At 42.7% G+C, this 22,701-nt stretch overlaps 1 protein-coding gene across 1 annotated transcript in view; it reads right to left on the reverse strand.

The window, feature by feature from the left end:
- Positions 1-22,701, reverse strand: part of ATP10B (ATPase phospholipid transporting 10B (putative)) — a 117,487-nt gene that overhangs the window by 22,664 nt on the left and 72,122 nt on the right. Inside the window, exons 12-18 of the mRNA XM_008067245.2 lie at positions 22,323-22,432; positions 19,668-19,794; positions 16,497-16,681; positions 10,561-10,882; positions 7,346-7,422; positions 6,078-6,203; positions 908-1,108 (exon numbers count right to left, since the gene is read on the reverse strand). Coding sequence (XP_008065436.1) covers positions 908-1,108; positions 6,078-6,203; positions 7,346-7,422; positions 10,561-10,882; positions 16,497-16,681; positions 19,668-19,794; positions 22,323-22,432 — 1,148 coding nt within the window. The remainder of the gene's footprint in view (positions 1-907; positions 1,109-6,077; positions 6,204-7,345; positions 7,423-10,560; positions 10,883-16,496; positions 16,682-19,667; positions 19,795-22,322; positions 22,433-22,701) is intronic.

Genomic DNA, 22,701 nt, shown 5'->3' on the forward strand with positions numbered 1-22,701 from the left:
TGCATGTGCTCCTGCCTTGCCTCCCACCCTGGGTCTGAACTGCTTGGGCTGTTGTGTTACTTTCTCCTCCAGTCTTTGGGTTCCACTGGGCTTGCATTTCTGTTGACTGTACACACACACACACACACACACATACACACACACACACACACACACACACACACACCCCCACCAGCTCTCTAACACCACATCTGGCTTTGCCCTCTTTGCCCTCTTTTCTGCCAGGTGCAAAGATATCCTCAGGTGTTCTGAAGTCCCTTTGCCCAGATCCCCCACGCTCTTCCAAGGCAGGGTCCCTTCATCCAGCTCCTTGCTGGTGCCGGAGTGCCCGCTGTCAGACTTCTTCTCCCAATCGTTCATGGCTGCAGTGTGACCTCTCTGTGCCTTGTAGGAACCCATCTAATGGCTTCTCAAGCTTTAGTCTACTCCATACCCGCCAGTTCTAGACCACATATAATCTTGAATTCTATGTTTGTATTTCCTGATGTGAAGCAGAGGCATTGTTTATGTCTGCCTTATCCAGTGATGCACACACTAGCTGTTAATCTCAAGGGTTCTCAAGGTTCTGTCAAGGCACCTTGAAGCCTGGAGAAGCCTTCTGAGAGGGGTAGGACCTTTGTGCATGCCTCTCCCCTTTCAGCTAGAACAGTCCCATATTAATGTGTGATATAACTAAGAAATAGGAAGAAAAGTACTCTCTGGTCTGGTCCAACACCCTCAATAGCAAATGAGAAACAGGCCAGGAACAGGGAAAGGAGCTACTCAGAGTCACACGGAAGGTAAGTGGTGGGACAGTCGCCAGAATGCAGGCTCCAGATCCCCAGCCCAGGGCTCTTTCTCCAATGCCTCCGGGGGGAGGCAGAGATCAGGGAACAGCCAGGATCACCGTGGCTGCCTGAGCACCTACCTCGGAGTTTTGGCCGCTCTTGTACAGCTCAGGCAATGCCATGAGTGTCTCTGCAGAGATGTCTTTGTCCAGGATGCCAAAGACCAGAGGAGGCAAAGAGGTGAAGAAGAGGTTGAAGAATATCATCTGCCAGTAATCGATCATGGTGGAGCCGGAGAAACCACAGAAGAACTGGTACCAGAAGAGCAGGTTGACGTAGCACTGCAGGCAGAGGGTGTGGTTTTGAGTGGGGCCTCACGTGAAGTCAGTCACCAACTCCTGTTTGGGAGTTCTGACCGCTGCGGGGCATCAGTTTCCTCACTTATAACTTGCAGGAATGCGTAAGAATTAGAGCTAACTCTACTGCTACTATTATTATTAATGTTATTCAGGACCTGGAGGGAACCCCACCAACTTGTTAAGGTGAGTAAACAGTAAGTCCTCGCTCAATATCATATAGGTTCTTAGAAACTGCACCTTTCAGCCAAATGATGTATAATAAAACAATTTTTTTTCCATCAATGTTAGAGCAAAATGGTGATGAACCAAAGGTTGTTATTTGAGGACTGCTGTATATCATTTTAATTAAAGTCACAGTTTCTAAGAACCCATTGGTGATGTGAGGTAAGGACTTACTCTGCTATAGTGGTTAAGACCACAAGTTTTGGAAACAGAGAGGCTTGCCTTTGAATCTTCAGTTTTATCACTTACTAGCTTGGGCAAACCGCTTAGCCTATCTGAACATCATTTTGCCATCAAATGGAAATAGCTGTACTTAGACCATGGCACGTAACACATGAATGACAGTAATGTGGCACTGAGGAAGGGGTGGCACTGAGGAAGGGATGATGGAAGGACTGACCCATGGGCAGGAAATCCGGTGGTAAGATGACCTTGTGAGAAGGTTTACCTCACAATTCTTCCTAATGGTCATGTAGCTCAGAAGGGTGCATAAAAAATCTTCTGCCTAAATAGTGCTTATTTTTTCTAAAGCTCTTTCCCACTCAAGACCTCCCCACCTGCAGGTGGGTTGTGTCATTATTAGTGTCTGCCATATTGTGATGTGGTCTGGTGATTTGACCAAGGTCATATAGAAAGCTGGTCCTGCAGTACTACTGAAACTTCTTGGTACTACAGGGCTGAGGCACAGAGATGTGAGGGTTTTGCAAGAAATCATTCAGCAGGTCTGTGCTCAAGTTAGAGTTCTCATTTCACAAATGTGGCACCATTGTTATCTGTTGTTATTCCTAGTAGTAATGATATTAACATGTTAACATTATTGTTAGTAGTAGTGATATTAATATTTTAACGTTGTCATTAGTAGAAGAAATAATATTAACACATTAATATTGTCATTAGTAGTAGGAATAATATTAACACATTAACAATGTCATTAGTAGTAGGAATAATATTAACATGTTAACATTGTCATAAATAGTAGGAATAATATTAACATGTTAACATTGTCATAAATAGTAGGAATAATATTAACATGTTAATATTATCATAAGTAGTAGTAACATTGAAAATGTTAACATTGTTATTAGTAGTTAATACCAATTATAATTATTTGAGCTTCTATATGTGCCAGGTGTGTGATATGCATTAGTATATTGGTATATTAGTATACAGACATTATTAGGTGTGCAACACACACTATAGTTTGTCCTAATAACTGAGAGAAGTTAATATTATTGCTGATACTGATACTATTAATAGTATATTTGTATGTTAGATTAATATAACATTTCACATATTGATAATATTAACAACACTATTAATGTTATGAGACCCACTGTACAGATGCAGAATCTGAGACTCTGAGATATTCAGTTGCCTCTTGTCCAAGTTCAGAGCTAGAAAGTGTTATGACCAGCATATGAATTTTCAAAGTTCTTTCTTTTAACCACCCTGGGCCTTTCTCATTCTTATCTTTGGCTTATACAATGAGATTCTTCTTTTCTTTCTTTCTTCTAAATTAATGCAATGATTAATTAATTTACTTTGAGTCAGGGTCTCATTCTGTCGCTCAGGCTGGAGTGCAGTACCATGATCACAGCCTACCCCAGCCTCAACTACCTGGGCTCAGACAATCCTTCCACCTTAGCCACCTGAGCAGCTGGGACTACAGGCACTCACCACCATGCCTGGGTAATTTTTAAAAATTTCATTTTGCAGAGATGAGGCCTTGTTATGTTGTCCAGGCTGGTCTCAAACTCTTGGGCTCAAGCAATCCTCTCACCTCAGTCTTCCAAAGTGCTGGGATTACAGGTGCAAACCACTGTGGCTGGCCTTCTTCTGTGTTCTTTTTTTTTAGAGACAAGATCTCACTCAGGCTAGAGTACAGTGGTGCAATCATAGCTCACTGCAGCCTCAAATTCTAGGGCTCAAGGGATTATCCTGCCTCAGTTGCCTGAGTAACTGGGACTACAAGTATGTGCTATTATACCCAGCTAATTTACATTCATTTTTGTTTTTGTAGAGATGGTGTCTTTCTTTGTTGCCCAGGCTGGTCTCAAACTCTTGGGTATCAAGCAATTCTCCCACTTCAGCCCCCCCAAAGCACTGGGATTACAGGTGTGGGATACCATACCCAGCTGACAATTAAATTCTTCTAGACATATGTAGCCTGTAAAACTGAAAATATTTATTATCTGGCCCTTTCCAGAAACAGCTTACTGAGCCCTGGTATAGATGGTTGATTCCTGCTCCATACCCATTGCCCAGCCAGTTTTTAACACACACTAGACATTCAACAGTTATTCAAATCCATGAAGTTGATCTTATTTTTGATTTCTATTGTTTTAACATTTATTCATCCTGGAGGGTTTTTTTCTTTTCTTCTCTTCTCTTTCTTTCTTTTTTTTTTTTTAAATAGGGCTGGAGAACAGTGGTGTGATCTTGACGCAGAGCAGTCTTGAACTTCTGGGCTCAAGTAATCCTCCAGCCTTAGCCTCTTGAGTAGCTAGAACTACAGGTCCATGATCAACAATTTTTTTTCTTTTTGTAGAGACAGAGGTCTCATTATGTTGCCCAGAATGGTCCTGAACTCCTGACCTCAAGCCATTCTCCCACCTCAGCCTCCCCAAGTGCCAGGATTACAGGCATGAGCCAGCACGTCTGGCTCTCATCTTGGATTTTTAACATTACAGTGTTTCTTTGCTCCTGAGCCCCAGGTAGGTTCTCATTTGTTTTCCACATCCTCTGTCTAGCTGGGATCTTTGTACCTTGCAGTGAGTGCATTGAACCCAGTGGCAGCATTGCTGGGATTGGACATCTACTCTTCCTCTCAAGAAGCTACAGGACAGTAATTAATCCATTGTTCAAATTCCAGAGCAGGCAGGGATTTAATCCCCTCTGAAATTGGTTTTGGATGTGGAAGTCATAGTTCTCCACCCTCTAATTGCAATGAGGAGATAATGCAGCATCAGTATCGTAATTTCGAGCTAGGCATTGGGCTGGAAATAAATATCATTTAAGCTTTGAAAGCGTGACTGGCTGGAAACGTTTTCTTTTCTATTTGATGAATTTAATTCAGAGAAGAGGCTGTGCTTATTCAAAAGAATTATTCCTTTGGATGCCAGAAAAAAATTAAGCAGGGGCATTTTGAATTCAAAGTAAACTGTCTTTCATGCTCAGAGTGTTTCAAGTCAAATGGAGTGACTGGTGGTTTGCGTAGACTTGCTGAGATAATATTACCATCTGGTTGATCGAATTTACATTATTTTTTGTCCTGCTGTTTATTTACATATACATTGAACTTTGCGCAGAAAGTCTCACTCTTGAATGAGGATGACTGTGCCAGAGCTTCAAAGAAAGACTGGGAGAATAGAGAAAGAAAAAGGAATGCAATTTTGTAGCTGCTACTTTCCTAATGTTTCTCTTCCATCACCCTGGTCTTAATCCTCCTGCTTTCCTTGCTTAAAGAGTAGCCAGATTCTATGTGGGGACTCTTGGGGATTATTCGAAAAGTCCTTGAACTAGATCATGAAAAACTTGGGCCTTTGTTTCCTTCCTTAGTACTGCAATGTTCTGACTTCTTCCTGTACCCATTGTTAATCAAGGACTTCTCAAACAAGAGCCATGGACAGTTTTAATACCTCAATTGGTGTGTGCTTTGGGCCCTTATTCACAAGACAGAAACCAACGTATTTTTTTAAGGAGATGCAATAATATCTTTGTAATACTATTTGTACTTGTATAGTGCTATGTGCTTTTCAGAACTCTGACATTAAAGTGTTCTTAAGAACACTTCTGGGGTCAGAGAGACTCATAGACTTCCATATTATTGATGAAGAAACTGAGACTCAGAGAGATAAGTGGTCTTTTCAAGGTCACACAGTATGCTAGATTCAGGCAAAATTACAACCCAGATAGTCACCCCATCCCAAACATCTTTGCCAATAGCTATTTTATTTAATGTCCTGCCCTCCAGGAGTTTCCTATAAGGAATCCTGGTGGTGCTGAAATGATGTGCAGGTCTCAGGTTGGAGCCATGGGCTCCAGTCTTACATTCTGTGGAAAATCTTCACCTTCATTCTCCCAAGGCTTGGGGCACAACTCTTGCGTTGGGGTGGCTCTATCTGGAGAGGAAAATTGAGATACAGTCCAGGCTAGTCATTCTTCAAATCCTTCTTCCTTGCAACCATGAAATAAATCTCATTTATGAGATTTAACTCTAAGAGTAATGACAGCAATAATAATGACAATAAAAAATAATGGCTGACTTTATAGAGTGATTGTGATATGCCAATCACTTTCTACACAAATTTTCATTAAATCCTCATGGCATATATCTGAGAAAGGTACTGTGATCACCCCCATTTTACAGATGATGAAACTGAGTTTTGGGGGATTACCACATAAAGGAATCTGAATTTGAGCCCAAGGTGTCTGATCCCAGAGTCCATACTTGAAGCCATTCATGCTGTCCCCTATGTGTCAGGTATTTTTCATACTGTATTGCCAAGTCTCACAGGAAATTCACAAACATATAAAGTATTAGCTCTACTTTTATCTAAGAGGAATTTGAGACCCAGAGAAATGAATAGTGTAGCCCAAGGTCGCAGAGCTAGTAAGGAGCAGTTTTGGGATCCCGTGTCCAGGCCAGCCAGACTCCTTGCCTTAGGCTGGGATGCTTTCGGCAAGGACTTCCAGGGCCTGGGTGAGACAGTGCCACAGGGCTACTCACCACATTCTTGTAGAAGTAGTACACCACCATCCTGGCTAGGCGTGAGTAGCACCAGTGGCCGTGCACAAGCAGCAGCTTCTTGAGGTGTCTAAAGCGGGAGATGGCAAAGTCGCTGGACATGACGGCCTGAGAGGGGAGAGCAGGCACATCAGCTTCCACCCATGGCCACCAATGCCCCAGAGAGGCTCCCTCAAGGGTGATGCTTTGTTCTAGGTCTGCAGCTGGCAGGGTCTGAAAGACCCCTTGTTGAAGTCACTCTTGGGTGGTATTTTTGGATTCTGATACTCTCCCCTCTCCTCTGGGAAATTCAAACCTCACTGGAATCCAAGTTGGGCAGACCAGAAGGGACCAGTGGTCTGGGACCAGTGCTCCGGGTTGGCCCTTTATCCATTTATCTAACAAGCATTTCTTGTGGTCAGGTGTGTGTTAAGCACTGTGCTAGGATGTGATGGTTAACCAGAGAGTAGGAGCTTCCGTTCAAATGATTCTCAACTTTCTAAATACCCTTCACCACCTCCTGTGGCAGGCCATTGGCTCCATTTCCAGATGGAGCTGAGGGGCAGATAGCTCCTTTACATGAAGCTGAAATATATCTTCTGCCTGCAGGATTACTTAAAACAAGATATAGTTTATAGCATTCTCTTAAAAGCATGAGATTTGGATATGCCTGGTGTTAAGTCCTGGTATGAATCTTGGTCTGGCTATTTAAATTCCTCGAGCCTCAGTTTCCCATCTGAAAAAATGGAATAACAATCCCTAACACATAGGGATGTGGCGATTATTAAAATTCAATGAATTACTGAATGTGAAGTGTTTAATAGAGTATGGCATATGGGAGATACTTAAAGGGGAACACTCAGAGCTATCATGTGGATTCTTAGTTGATACTATTTCATCCTCATCAATGAGTTTAGGTAACACCAAATATCTACACTAGTGATGGAAATGCAAATATTGATGGGGATTTGATAAAATGGAGTCTCTTTTAGTGGAAAAATTTAGCAATCAATAATGTTCCAAGTGGCATTTTGGCTAAATTAGGTACACCATGAAAGTATACCAAGCAATTTGCAGATCAAACTAGCCAGTTGAAAAATGTTTTCAAATGTCCTTCTGTTTGTCATTGCTTATGGAAGACATTGCAACTTTGGATATGGGTGGAAGTTCTCAGGGAGAAGTTCCTCCAACACTGTGGGGGAATTCCTTAAATCTTCACTAAGGATCAAGAAGAATCAGGAAGAAAGAAGAACAGTTGAAGGGAGTGTTACCTGCATGCCTTCCTGTCCAGATATTCCAATTCCAACATCAGCAGCTTGAATCATGCTTACGTCATTTGCTCCATCTCCTGAAAGAAGAGAGGTCATGAGGTGTCTTTATTCCTGGTCCTCCTGTTCAGTGACAATGCAGTGGCTCTAAAGTGTCCCCATTTGTGTACAACTGAATCCTTTTAACATTGCTCTAAATAGTCCTATAGAAAGTCATTGCTATAGTACTTAGCCTGAGAGATGTTTTCTTTTTTGGACAAGAAGCCCTACTTTTTTTTCTTTATAATTCAACAAACTTAGGATTTATGAAGTGTTTTTTTTTTCTAGGCACAATGTTAGGTATTGGGGATACAATGGTGATCAAGTGAATCTTGGGAAGTGTCTTTTTTTTTTTTTTTTTTTTTGAGTTGGAGTCTCACTCCGTCGCCCAGACTGGAGTGCAGTGGCTGCTTCATGTCACCGCAGTCTTGACCTGCTGGGCTCCAGTGATCCTTCCACCTCAGTCTTCCAAGTAGCTGGAACTACAGGTGCACGCTACCATGCCTGGCTAATTTTGATTTATTGTAAAGATGAGGTCTCGCCAAGTTGCCCGGGCAGGTCTCAAACCCACGGGCTCAGGCAATCCATTCACCTCAGCCTCCCAAAGCGCGGGATTACAGGCTGAGCCACCAAGCCCGGTTTGTGTCTTATAATTTATTTACAAGAAGTACTTTTACAAATGTTACAGTGGACTTTATTGAAAAGCAAATGGATAATTGGAGCAACTTAGGACTTGCAAGGGTCATCCAGCTAGTAAAGGAGCCAAGGAGAACTGGAACTCAGATCTTCTTGTTCCAGGGCCAATATGCTTGCCAAACTCAGCCTAACTTGAAACACTGGCCATATCAAGACCACTGGAATGTTCAGACAGCAAAATCATCAGAGATTGCCAATGTTGTCCAAGGAAAAGGATGGTGTTCAGTTTTGCTTCTCAATATAGAAAAATGAGATTGACTAATTTTTTGGTTGAGACATATTTAGTCACATTATATTTTCAGTACATGAGCTGAGTTGTTCCAGGAAACTGGAGGTAAGACATGGGAACACATACACACACACACACACACACACACACACACACACACACACACACACACACACAGGCATGGCCTCCATCCAGGATTGTTAAATAATCTTTCTGTGCTGATGAAATTGTTCTGTATCTGCACTGTCCAATATAGGAACCATTAGCCACATGTGGCATTCAAATTAGACTGGGGAAATTCTATTTTAATTTTAATTAAATGTAAGTAGACACAGATAGCTCTAGATACAGTTCTGTAGAGTAAGGCCTTCCCCAGAAGCTGGATATACCCCAGTGCTTGATCTTTTAGACCAGAGTTCAGCAAACTTTTTTGATATAGGGTCAGATAGTAAATATTTTAGACTGTGTGAGCCAAAAAGCAAAATCAAACAACCGTTTTTGCTGAAAGGCAATTAGTCCTTTACATTTAAAAACAGAAAAACTGTTCTAGCATGTGTACAAAAACATGCAGTGGGTTGGATTCAGCCTGCAGGTTACAGTTTGCCAACCCCTGCAACCCCCTGTTGTAGACTATGTTGTCTTCATTCTCTCCCTGACCCACCTCTTTTTTCCAGTAGCTTCTCAGAACGAGCTGCAATTACATTTATATTATTCATCACAGAGAATATGAAATTGGAGGAGAAGATAATTCTTTCTCTATTTGGTAACAAATTCGTTGATCTTAACCATGTTGCCACTGTAAGTAGCCTTTATTCTCGCAATTATTAATATTTTTCTTGATAACATAGTAGTGTGGAGTTTTAATCTTACTCATGGCAGAACATATCCAACCTCTGACTTCTTCTGTTTGCAAACCATGAGAAGCAGAGGTGTGAAACCACGCTATTTCTCACCCTGCTGGTTTTGTTTTGGTTGCCATGGGAGTAAAACCAATGTCTGACCTCAAGGTCTCAGTCCTGGGCTACTGCCTTGTGTGTGCCTGAAATTCTGAAGAGGACAGCTTAAGGTACAAATGTAGGATGCTGTTGCTAAAAGTCTGCTCCCTGCTTTCTTTCTGTCTCCCTGCTCTTTTTATTCTGAACTCTTTTTACCTGAAGACCAAGAAAAAACTATCATGTATAGTGGGCCTCCTATTTGAAATGTCAGGAAAGAAAATGACTGTGTGGGAGGAAGAGAAACTGGCACCATCTGTAAGAATGTCCCTAAGCAAATGCAGTATTACTATGTGCTTGGTGTATGCTGGGCATGGGATCAAACAGCGAATAAGGCTGACATTGTCCGTCTACTCAAGGAACTCATGGTCCACTGAGGAGGCCATTGCAGAATGTATGACAGTGCTTTGGAGCTATGGATACTGGGAGCTGTTGGGGTCCTGTCCTCTTGATCACTTGTGCAAAGACTCAGAAGTAAGACAGGGCAAGGCCCATGGAGAATGGTAAACAGTTTCATTTGGCTGCAACATAAAAAGCTGAATGCTGGGGAGTGGAAGATGACTATGGCAAGAAATGTGGTTGGATGGTAGCAGAGAGCAGATCCTGAAGGTTCTTATAAACCACGTTTGGTTTTTCCCAGAAGGAGTTAAGTAAGTGCAGTTTTTATTTCCCTGCCTCAATATGATTAAAGTTTAATCTCTTCTGGGCAATTCTTTATCAACCAACTATCTAGCATTTATTGAGGATGTGTTTTGTGCTGGTCTCATATTAGGAAAGAACACACAAAATTAAGCATGAGACAGTTCCCACCTTTAAAGTCTGCCCACTAGCCATCAACACTGAGGAGGCTATCAAATCCATAACATCTGAGTTTGTGCCATGTGTAACATATTGTAGGGCAAATGCTCTGCATCCCAGAGTTGACATGGTCTGAGAGTGTTTTGTTGATGGTAACCTTTCTTGGGTTACCTGGATATTCTGAATTCAAGGCCCCCGTTGACTTTGACCTCCATCTAAGTCCGGATTTTTCTTTAGCTGACTTGCTAGTCCTAAGTACTTTGATGCACTCTCCCACCCTTGTTAGCCTCTGCTTCATCTCCTAGTTGCCACATCTGGATTGTCATTTTGGACTCTCTCCCTCTAAGAGAATGACCCTCAGCCTAAGCATCTTGACTTTGACACCTAACCACCCACCGCTGGTCCAGGCCTCTCATCAGATCAACCCTGCCAAGCTGCCACCCGCATCTCAGCCTGATAGATACCTATGGAAAGGGTCATGACATGCATCTTGTCTCGCACCAGCTTGACTATCATACTCTTCTGGAGTGGGGTGGAGCGGCAGCACAGGACAGACCGACAATACTGGGTCAACTCCAGAAACTTCTTCTCCAGATTTCCCTGGAAAATGGCATTCAATGTCTTCCCATCGATGACCAATCCGGCTTCTGGAACCATAGTTCCTGAGGTGGTAGATGAAGTCTTAGAAGGTAGATGGAACCCAAAGAACTTGTGGTCTGCCTTCTCTGGTTCATGAAATTGCTTTACTTCCTCCAAGGCACAGTTGAGGATGGATTCACAGGTTTCCTATAAAAAGAGTCATACGAATATAATACTAATAAGTAACCTTGGCAGCGTACGTTATCAATTTCATTTTATTCTTTAGTAAGAAAGATAAAATAAAGTTTTAGTTATAAAACTCTACTATCATTGAGATTACTTAGGGATTATTCTCTATTTTTTAACATTTTCCTGCAGTATTTGAAATAGTATTACAGCAATATTAATCTGGGATATTATTGCTGGACATGGTTGCTTGTGCCTATAATCCTAGCACTTTGGGAGGATGAGGCAAGGGGATTACTTGCACCCAGGAATTCGAGACCAACCTGTGCAACATAGCAAGACCTTGTTCTACAGAAAATGCAAAAATTAGCCAGGTGTGGTGGTCTGCACCTATAGTCCCCACTACTTGGGAGGTTGAGGTGGGAGGATAACCTGAGTCCAGGAGATTGAGACTGCAGTGAGCTGGGATGATACCACTGCTCTCCAACCTGGGCAACAGAGTGAGACCTGGTCTAAAAAAAAAAAAAAAAAAAAAAAAAAAAAATTCTGGAATATTAATGGCCAAAATAGAAGACACTACTTGGGAATGGGGTTGAAAATAGCTCAGCATGATGGGAGCTGATACTAGGGTGATGGAAGAAAATAAATACTATTAATATGATGGTACTGATTTAAAAAAGTGATACATATACATGATGGAATATTATGCAGCCATAAAGAAGGGTAGAACTATGAACTCTGCAGCAACTTGGATGATTTAGAGTAGATCATACTCAGTGATCTAGGATAGAAACAAAGAACTGAGTACCACATGTTCTCACTCATAAGTCGACTCTGAACACCTGTCATAATACAAAAAAGGGATTGGAAGTAACAGAACACTGCTAGAGGATGAGGGAGAACCCTAACCACCCACCGCAAATTGGTCCAATGGGACCAAACCAGGCAAATTGGTCCAATGGAAGGCCCAAACTTCACCTGTACATAAACTTCACCTGCACATGTACCCAATCCTGACTTGTACCCCACATCTTTCAAATAAAAAAAGAAATTAAAAAAAATGATGGCAAATAATGGCAATATGTCATGCTGACATGGTGGTGTCTAAGTCTCACAGGTCATCTGTGTTCTCCTTTGTTTCTCAGAACATTTCTGTGTGGTAGGCAGGGTGTGCATCATTGATCTTAATTTAGACATGAGGAAACTGAAATGAGATCTTTAGTAACTCCCCCAAGATCATCCAAAATGTAGCAGTGGAGTCAGGATCATTACCACTGGAGTCAGGATCATTACCACTTAAATTGTGGCTTCCTAATTTAAAAACACACATTGTCCCTGTTTTTCCCTTGTTGTATTCCATGAAGGGCATTAAGAACTGTTGTATGAAATGTTGGTCATGTTGGTTTGATCTTACAATAGATAAAAAGACTTATTGACTGAAATAAACTCTTTATTGATCTTTTTCCTGGTGCTTGCCTTGAAACACAGTGAGAAATTTATTTCCTTTTATTGATTCTCTTGTATTACTTTTGATTATATCAAATATAAAGTAAGATTTTGATTTTAATTGTATTCTTAATATATCTTTAACTTATCTGAATATCACTTTTTAATAAAGATAAAGTTGTGGCAGATAGTCAGATTATCAATTTCAGTAGCATTGTTTTCTTCACATGATCTTTATTTTGTTGTGTTCTTTTGTCTATGACAGTGGATGATAATTTTTCATTTATTGAAATGCTCAAGTTCTAAAAATAATGTTCAAGGTGAGTCAATTTAAATGAAATCATTAAGTAAAAAACAGTACGGGTCATATGTGGATTTTGGCAAAAAACATAAAGGTCGTTCCGAAGAGACAGGTTTTGGGAACACTGATCTAGAGATTGCTGTCTGGGAATGTCTGGGATAATTTCTTTTGGAAGAAATAGAGTCACAGTTCATTATTCCTGAGTCTTCCTTTAAGATGCTAAGTTGAGTGTTGCAGGCACTAGGGTATGCACAGAGCCCAGAGGGGCCACAGGAAACAGCTCAGGAAGTGAGTGATTATATTGGAGGCACTTATCTAGGAAAGATATCCAGGCAGTCCTTGCTGGAAGCTGGGACTGGCACTGATTATATACACTTCTCCAATATATAACTGCAGCAAGTCACTGGACTTGTAAGCTCCAAAGTTAAAATTTTGAATTTACTTATTTCCAATTTTTAATTTTTAAAAATGTATTATTTTATTATTATTATTTTTGAGTAGGAGTCCCACTCTGTTGCCCAGGCTGGAGTGCAGTGACATGCTCACAGTCACCACAGCCTTGATGCTGGGCTCAGGTGATCCCTCTGCTTTAGCCTTCCAAGTAGCTGGAACTATAGGCATGTGCCACTATACTCAGCTAATTTTTTGATTTATTGTAGAGATGGGGGGTCTCGCCAAGTCACCCAGGTTGGTCTTGAACCTCTGGACTCAGGCAATCCTCTCACCTCTGTCTCCCAAAGTGCTGGGATTTCAGGCGTGAGCCACCATGCCCAGCCTATTTCTAACTTTTTAAAGTAACAATCACAATATGTTACCATTCATTTAACATTTTGTATCCAAGAGGTACTGGCACAGGCAGCCTCCAAGATGATTCCTAATGGTCTCTGCTTCTTAGGTAATCATGTTTTTGTGTAATCTCCTTCCATCAAGTATGGGCTAGACCTAGTGACTCCTTTCTAATTAAAGGAATTCTGCAGAAGTGATGAAATGTCACTTCCCATATTAGGTTATATAAAGACTGGGGCTTCCAATTTGGTTTTCATTTTCTTGAATGACTTGCCCTGGGGAAAACCAGCTGCCGTGTTGTGTAGTAGACCTGTGGAGAGGCCCACAAGGTGAGGAACTGAGGCCTGCTTACCACCATGTGAGTGAACTTGGAAGAAGAACTCCTTCCCACCTTAAATCACCCACCTAGTTGAGCCTTCAGATAAACCCACAGCCCTGACTGACATCTTGACTGTAACTTCAAGAGAGTCCTTGAACCACAGATACCCATGGGATAATAAATGCCTGTTGTTTCAGCTCCTAAGCTTTGGGGTAATTAGTTATGTATCTATGGATAACTAACATAGATACTGTGTAAGTTCTTTCCTTCTGTGATCTTGTTTAATCTTCCCAGTAGCCCGTGGGAAGATAAATATTTTTAATCTCTTTTTTACAGATGAGGATAATGGAAGTTCAAGAAGTATGGTATTTAAACCATATTAAGTCTTTGATCTATATTGTTATAGTAACAATAATAGTGGTTGCTATTATTAGTTCCTATCTACTACACTAGTTTCTTTTAGAATTACTTGACAGGTCATCACTTCCAGGGATAGGATAGTAATTCCCTCATCTAGTGGATGAGAACCCTGAGGTCTAGATAGGTCGCATACTTGCTTATTGCTTTAAGCAAAGAAATAGTAGCCCTAAATCAATTTATAGTGAATTTGGAAAATTAAACCCTTAGAGAAAATACCCACTGAATATGTAATTACATTAAACTAGGGTTTAAATAAGTCTAAGATGTAGAATGTATTTCTCTCATTTCTGGTTTAACTTATTTATGCACTTATTCCCAGGCAAGGGGATGAGAAAGATAATAATCTTACAGATTTAATGGACCCAGAGGTGTAGGTAGGGTCCAGGATTCAGGTACCATATTGGAAGGCCCTGGACAGCATTATAAGAATTGTTATTGACTGAATTAAAGGTGGAGTGTGGCTGACTATTCCTTAGGAACTTGACTATTTGACTGGTAAACATCTTTAGCTTCCTGCAGGAATGCATGACATTTAACAGAACACATGGAAGCCCACTCCACCACCCTCAGGTTGGCTCCCTGGCTAGTTTGCAGACGTTCCTCCTTCCAGGATTACCTGGAGTGAAAGGATCATTGCAAACCGAATTTCCATTGCAAGCAGGACAGGCATTCACAGGGATCAAGCACTCAAGCAAGCTGAAAATTACTTTCTTCCCTAAGCATAATATTAAAGCCAAAGTTTTTCTTGAGATTATGTTCATTCTGAAAATTCATTAGAGTTTAATCTAATCATAGCATAATCTGTGCACCTGAAAGGAAAGTAAATGATGTTTCCAATTTGTGTAAAGGGCCAAAGGCATTTTTTCAGTCTACACTACCTTTTATTTTTTAAAAAATATATATATGTGGTTTCTTTGTGGAGTAAAACAAAATGTAAACTTTCCCAAGCTTCTATTGTAGGTCTATATGGGCCACAGGCAAAACTTAAAGAGAAGCGTGAGATTCTTGGGTCCTGCCTGCCTCCTTTCTGGATGCTTGCTTCCCCCACCCCTTCCTCTCTCTTCATCTTCTCTCCATGATATGCCTTGGTTGTAGGTGCCCTAGGTGCCCTCTGCCCACCACCTCTGCAGTACAGTGTTCTCCTTGTTAATACCCTCCACTGAACCCAACCCCTGGGTTCCCTTCTGATGGGAGCACACATCCCTTCTGATGGGAGCACACATCTCAGTGCCTTCCTCCCATCTTTATCAGTCAGGATAGTAAGAGAGATAATAGTAACCCTAAATCAACTTATAGTGAATTGGGTAAATTAAAACCCTTGGAGAAAATACCCACTGAATATGTAATTACATTAAACTAGGTTTTAAATAAGTCTAGGATGTAGAATGTATTTCTCCCATTTCTGGTTTAACATATGTATGCACTTATTCACAGGCAAGGGGATGAGAAAGACTAATCTTACAGATTTAGTGGACCCAGAGGTATAGGCAGGGTCAAGAATTCAGGCACCATATTGGAGGGCCCTGGATAGTATTACAAAAATTGTTATTGACTGAATTAAAGGTGGAGTGTGGCTGACTATTCCTTAGGAACTTCACTTTCTGCAGTTTGCATTGTGAAAACAGATATTTCCTTCTAACTACAAAGTTGAACTATAGCTTTGAATATGTTTCTTGAGACTTTCCACAGTCTTCTCTCCAAACCCCACTCCCTGCCACCTGCAACCCATTCTGGTTTGTTTTAGTACTTGCTTCATTCTTCCGGAGACTCTCCTGGCCCATCCAAACATAGTGGCCTTGTGTATGATTCCCTTCAGGCTTCTACTCTGTGACAGACCAATTTGATATATAAATTCATGCTGACATTTTAAACTCAGAATAATTTCAATTTAATTGCAACTTTTTCAATGGATGAGTTAATCTTAAGTAGTAAAAAATTGACCATGAGTTTCCATGAGCAAACAGTGTGGTCAAATGTAAAGTGCACTAGTCTGCCAGGAGAGCAGAGTTCTAGTCTTAGTTTTGTCATCAGGAAATAGCAGAATGAACCTAGGCAAATAACTTAGTGGTCTTCAGTTTCCTCATCTGTGAAATGGGAAGATTGGCCCAAAGGAAGAATTTGGGAGAGGTAAAACTTTCCAATAAGTAGTGCCGGAAATCATATAAAAGAGACCAGTCTACTATGTGTGGGGATGAGATGGAGGATATTGGGTGGGATGACTTCCAGGACCCTCCAAACTCCAAGATTCAGTGATATGTTGGGGTGAGGTGCTTCCTCAGTTTACCCAAGTTCTACCCATAAGCTTGTCTCCTGTTGGTCAAGGAACTGCCAATGTGGGTCATCTGCTCCCTACTTGGCCTCACCTGACTCTCTGTATTGATGGAGTAGACAGTGTCAGTCTGATCTAAGAGTCTGCAGGAATAGGCGATATTGACGGCGGTCTCCTGCTTATCTCCAGTCAAGACCCAGAGCTGGATCCCCGCCTCCCGCAGAGCAGCGATTGTGTCTGGAACTCCTTCCTGCAGCCGATCTTCAATCCCAGTGGCTCCTGGAGTGATCAAAGACACCAGGGCTCGCATTTATGATAAAAGAGTAGCTTTTAAATTTCCACAAAGCCCCATGGAGCCAGGCAATATTTATCAGGTATCATTTCTGTGCTAGACTGTACTAGGCACTCAGGACATAATAGTGAACTAGACAGAGCTAGTCTCTACACTCTCAGAACTCTACAGTCATTGAATAAAGATGTATAACTAAGCTTCATGATGAGAGAAGGTCAGGGTGCTGTGTGAATATATACCAGGCGACTCAAGTTTCACCTAGAAGGTCAGGGTGGACCTTGCTGAGTAAGTGCCATTTAAGCTCAGACCTGGAAGGTAGAGCAAGGAGGTGGCGAGGGAGGAAATTCTAGGTAGAGCGATAAGCATGTGTGAGGGTCCAGAGGTTTGAGTAGAAGAAGGTCCAGAAAGGGAGGCAGAGTAGCATAAGAGATGAGGTCTGGGAGGGAGGTCAGCGCTGCTTGATCATGCAGAGCCTTGTCAGAGCCTTAAAAGATTGGCAACAAATTTGGTAGCAGAAGAAGCTATTTAAGGGTTTAAGCTGGGGAGGGACAGAATAAGTTTTGGCTTTTGAGAAGATCATTCTAGATAGCAGATTAGAGAAGCAGGATGAGATTCAGGGCTAGCGTTTCCTTAGGAGGCTGGATGGGTATGTGGAGGAGAGCCAGCAGTGGACTGTGCCTGTGTGGTATCAGCAGGCATGGAGACAAGTGGGGCAACAAAAATCTTTGCTCTGCAACTGATCACAGCAGAGTTGATAGGGACTCGCATTTCTGATGATGTTCTTGAAGGGAATTAAACATGCAGATTCCATAATTTTCGAATGATCTCAAGCTTTGCACCAACCCTAATGAATATATACCCAAATATTGAATAGTTGCTAAGTGATTAAGCAAAAATAAATCTGCATTTTAATTGAGATTCATTTCAGACCTCAGACTAATGGCTGCCTATTTCACTCTGGGCAGGAGCAAGGCATTTTGTTTCTTTTAATAATCCAGAGTGATAATAGGTTGGCACAGCAGAACATTGGATGCATATTGAAAAGATCATTTCATATTTTGAGACTTAGTGTGAAGGCAATGCAGGTTTTTAATGGCATGCCAGTTTATCGGTGGCAGGATGAAATCTCTTCTCAGCCCAGTTCGCTTTTTTCCAACAGCCTCTTTATCCCCAAATGTGCCTGTTTTGCATTTCAGGTCCAGACACACAGGTAAACAATCCCCTCACAAGCGATGGCTTGAGCCTCAACTTCCCCTTCAAGGGTTAGTCTGGAAGGTGTGATTCTGGAGATGATTTATATCATGATGAGGCAGAGTGAAGGGGAAAGGAAGAAAAACACATTTATTTGTGTGAAAGAGAAAATGAAACAGGAAGGTTGTGAAAGCCTTTCCCAGCCAGGGGAAGCCGACAGGTCCTGACAAGTGTCGTCTCTTCCTGCAGAAGCAGTGGATGCACACTTCATAGAGAACAGGGTGCTGCCTGAAACAAGAGATGCCCTGGGGAGGCTAGAAGGGCTCAGGTGCCTGAATGGGAAGACTTTTGTGTGGCCTCATGTGGTGCATAGAGTGACCTGGCCACTCTCCGGTTCTTGCTAAAATAATTCCTATGTCCCGCTTTAAAGGGACCACATAAGGCAGCAAAGGCCTCCGCAGCCAAGACATAGGAAACAAAAGACTGAAGGAGGTGGGGAACTCATTCTCTCCCCCATCTTGCCAACCACCCTACTAAATCTTCTCTTATATATAAAGCCACTAATGCCTTACAGCGATCTTGGGGCTTTTCCCTAGGACACCTGCCTGGCTGGGTAGCTTGGTGCATATACATTATCCAGAGGAAACGCCAAGATCAGAGAGGTGGAGGAAAACATCCCTAGGCACACAGCAAGGTCACTGCAGGGCTAGACCTTGGTCTTCATCCCAGGTCAGCGTGGTCCACCAGGATAAAAGGAGGTTTTCTGCCACATGGCCAGTGCATGCAGTTAGAGATTTGCCTTACCTAGATCTTGGTCTCCAGGTAGGAAGACATTAATCCTGATCAATAAAGCTTCGCCCCTTGGAAATGTTTTCTTCCAGCAGAAACACAGCCTGTCTCTTGACTAATTTCTTTTCATCTTTCCCCAGGGCAGCAATCTCATGTCTACACAGCAGCAGCCAGAGCAATGTTTGTAAAGCACAGATCTAGTCCTGCCCACCCCCACCTCTGCCCTCCCCCAGCCCTCTGCAAACTTTTAGCATCTGATTTATATGGTCCTTTGTAATCTGAGTCCTGCTGACCTTTCTCTCCTCCCATGATTTCTCTCACCAGACTCTGTGGTCCAGCCACAGCAGACCTCTGTGTCTCCCACTGGCCTAGGATTCCATCTCCAGGCTTTCATTGGGCTCCTCCCTCCACTGGGAATGTTCTCTCCTTCTGCCTGTCCAGCTTCTTATATTCCTTTCAGTTAATGGCATTCCTTAGGCCCTCCCAATCCTCTGGGTGAGGTTGGCACTTTCTATATTGTGCTTCCATCCCACCTGGCCTATCTTCATCTTCCAGTCCAGGTCTCATCACACTTTGTGAAATACCTTGCTTAATCATCCAGCATCCTTGCTAGACTCTGAGCTCTGGGATGGCAGAGCCTGTGGCTCTTGCCTCCTGTGGCAGCCCCAGTGCCCAGCATGCTACTTGGCACATAGTAGGTGCTCAGCAAACGTTTGAATGGATCAGGGAGTGTGCTGTTGGAGAAGGAGCCAAATTCAGAGGCTTCTGCCAGCAGGTAGTGCGGGAATGCTCCCAGGGCATCCCTGGGAAGCTGTGTGTGGAGTCTGAGTTGGGTATCAGCATGGCCCATGGATGCCAAATACCTGGCAGGGCACCCCAGGGAAGGCTGCTAATGGAGACACATTTGTTCCAGTGTCAGAGTCAGAGCCAAGAACTCCCTTCCCAACATGCTGCCTTCCTTTTTTCATATATTGATGACTTATTTTTAGCTACCAAGCAAGGTGAGTTGGTTCTCCAGATGCTGCGCTGTCTCCATTAGAAGCTCATCTCGGTTGTCGAGGGACGCCTCAGCCTCACGCCGGAAACTGGCCCATCTCCGGAAGTCCTCCTCACTCATGACCTACAGGACAGGAAGAGGCTCCTTAACAACCTTGGGTGGGTCAGCAAGAGAATGCCCTTTCCTTCTTCACCTGCTGGGCCGCCTGAGGGCCTGTTTCAACTTCATTACATAATTAGAGGGGTCTTTCTTTTCTGTGAATTTTTAAATACATAAATCAATGAAGATTGATCCATATGTGTTCCATTATCACCAAACATCTGTTGATCCCTACTGTGATTAGGGCACTGGAGATGATCTAGACAGACAAGGTTGTTGTATGTCTGGGTTTACATGCTGATGGAGGGCAAGAATCATTATCCAAGTAAATAACTTAAAAGAATAGATCAGCCGGGCTCGGTGGCTCAGCCTGTGATCCCGCGCCTTTGGGAGGCTGAGGTGAGTGGATTGCCTGATCCCACGGGTTCGAGACCCGCCTGGGCAGCGAGACCTCATCTCTACAATAAATCAAAAAATCAGCCGGGCGTGGTAGCACACGCCTGTAGTTCCGGCTACTTGGAAAGCTGAGGTGGAAGGATCACCGGAGCCCAGCATGTTGAGGCTGCGGTGGCCGGGAGCGGCCACTGCACTCCAGTCTGGGCGACAGAGTGAGACTCCAACTCAAAAAAAAAAAAAAGAATAGATCATATCAAGGAGTGCTGTGCAGAAAAGGGTGATATGATGGAGTGTGATGGGGTGGGGATAACCGTGGGGAGGGGGCAGCTTTCTTTTGGATGCTCAGGTCTCCTTGACAGGCAAGCTAAAATCCTCGACATGCAAGCTAAAATCCAATGAAGGGTGAATCATGGAAAAGAACAGCACAAAGGCTTTCTTTCTGTTCCTGGAATGCATCAGGTGGTGGAAGGATGGAAAGAAGGTTGAGAAAGAGGCTGAAGGGGAAAGCAGCAGCCCGATCGTGCATAGCCTGTAGACCAGCCACCAGGTATGGTGTCACAAATGCGGATGTGACCAAGTGCCGGTAGAATCCAGCTAGTGACCACATCTGCCTCCCTCAGAGTCCCACAGCACTCTGGGACCCTTCTGCCGGCATTACATGCATACTGTCTCTTACAGTAGTGAAGAATTCTTTTGTTCAAGCATCAAATATTCCTCAACTCCCTCCACATGGCATTAGAGGGGAAACCAAAGGAACATAGGTAGGCCTTTTCCTTTGAGAGGAGGCAAAATAGGCACAAATAACTACAATGGAAAATAGCAGGTGGTAAGAGTGTAATTCCAATTCAGAGTAGTAGTGAGCATTGGTCACAGTCCCAGGTGCTGTATGTGTGTTACCTTTGTTGATCTCCATGACAACTGTGTGAGGTAGGGAGGATTAGCACCATTTTACAGAGGAAACTCAGAGGAGTGAAAAAACCTGCTCAGGGTCACACATCTAAAAGTGGTGAGATTGGGACTTGCACCTGAGGGGGGGGGTCTGGCTTTAAAGTGAGTGCTCTTTTTTTTTTTAAATTGGAGACTGGATCTCACTCTTTACCCAGGCTGGAATACAGTGGCACAATCAACTTACTTTAGCCTCAGACTCCTGGGTTCAAGTGATCCTCCTGCCTCAGCCTTCCAGGTAGCTGGGACTGTACAGGTGCATACCACCATGCTCAACTAATTTATTTTTATTTTTGTACAGATGGGTCTTGCTCTGTTGTCTAGGTTGGTATTGGACTTCTGGCCTTAAGCAATCCTTCCACCTTAGCCTCCCAAAGTGCTGAGAATACAGGCATTAGCCACCTCACCCGGCCTAATTGTGTGCTCTTAATCTCTAAGTACCATAAAAGATATGAACAACCCTGAGGATTTATGTAGGAGAAACCATCTCTAGTCATTTAGAAATACATGCCCATCAGAGCAACCCTGCTAGCTTTTAGGTGTCTCGTTAGTTACCTCTGCTCTCCAACTCATAGCCCTCACTGCCTGCCTCTCTTCTAGGGGCTGCAAAGTCAAAGACTACAGAGCATGAGGTGGGAATCTGGTAGGAAATCTACATGACTAGACCTGGATGAAGGGCAATGTAACAGGAAGTGGTAGGGACTATGGCTAACTGCAGAACACAACTGAACATCTCTTGTCAAAGGAATTAACTGCTACCTGGGAAACTGATTGCTGCCATTCAACAATGGAGACAGTTTGTCAGATCCTCTAAACTTTCAAAAGAAACCAGAAATCTAGAATTTTATATGAACACACAAAAGCTCCCCAAATTTAAATTTAGGCAAATAATGCACATCTTAAAAAGATCCTTTGAAGGCAAGGTCATTGCATTAAAAATTCATTTTATGGGTTATGGGTTACCGATTACATATATAATAAAAAGCAGGGAATGATAAAGTCACACTGATATGAGACCCAGTCATTCAGATTTCTGCTCCAGTAAAGTTGTCAAATTCATTGGCTTTTATAGTGAGTCAGAATAGCTAATCTTGAGAATATTAAAACAAACAACTTGAAGGGTCTTTAGCAAAGAAAAAGACAGAAGAAGCGTTCTGGCCATTCAGTGATGTACTAGTGTTCAAGGCATATTTGGGGGAATTCATGCTTACCTTCTTAGCTATGCAGAGTGTACGCAGGCCGTCTCTTGCATACAAGTCTAGGTGCTTTTGGGTACGGGCTCGGATTTTTCTCAGCTTCTTTTCCACATCAATGTCAGTCACTGTCAAATAGTCATTGTGCCCCATGAGGCCATGTACAAATGCTTTAGGATCCCCATCCCCAATACCCTCAGACCTTTCCCGTCGATTACAAATGCTTTAGAGAAGGTATCTCCTGCACAGCCTGACTTAGAAACACAGAAGGGCTCTCCTGGCTATCACATTGTCCTGGAAGGTGATCAGTCCAGGAGTCCTTAAATTGTCTGCTGTCTACATCTTCTCATCAAAGGCCTGGCTGAAATAAGTGCTATTTAAGGAAGGTAGGTGCTCC

The sequence above is a fragment of the Carlito syrichta genome, unplaced genomic scaffold (genome assembly GCF_000164805.1).
Source record: "Carlito syrichta isolate Samal-C Ts95f unplaced genomic scaffold, Tarsius_syrichta-2.0.1 Scaffold309435, whole genome shotgun sequence".
NCBI classification, from domain to species: Eukaryota; Metazoa; Chordata; class Mammalia; order Primates; family Tarsiidae; genus Carlito; species Carlito syrichta.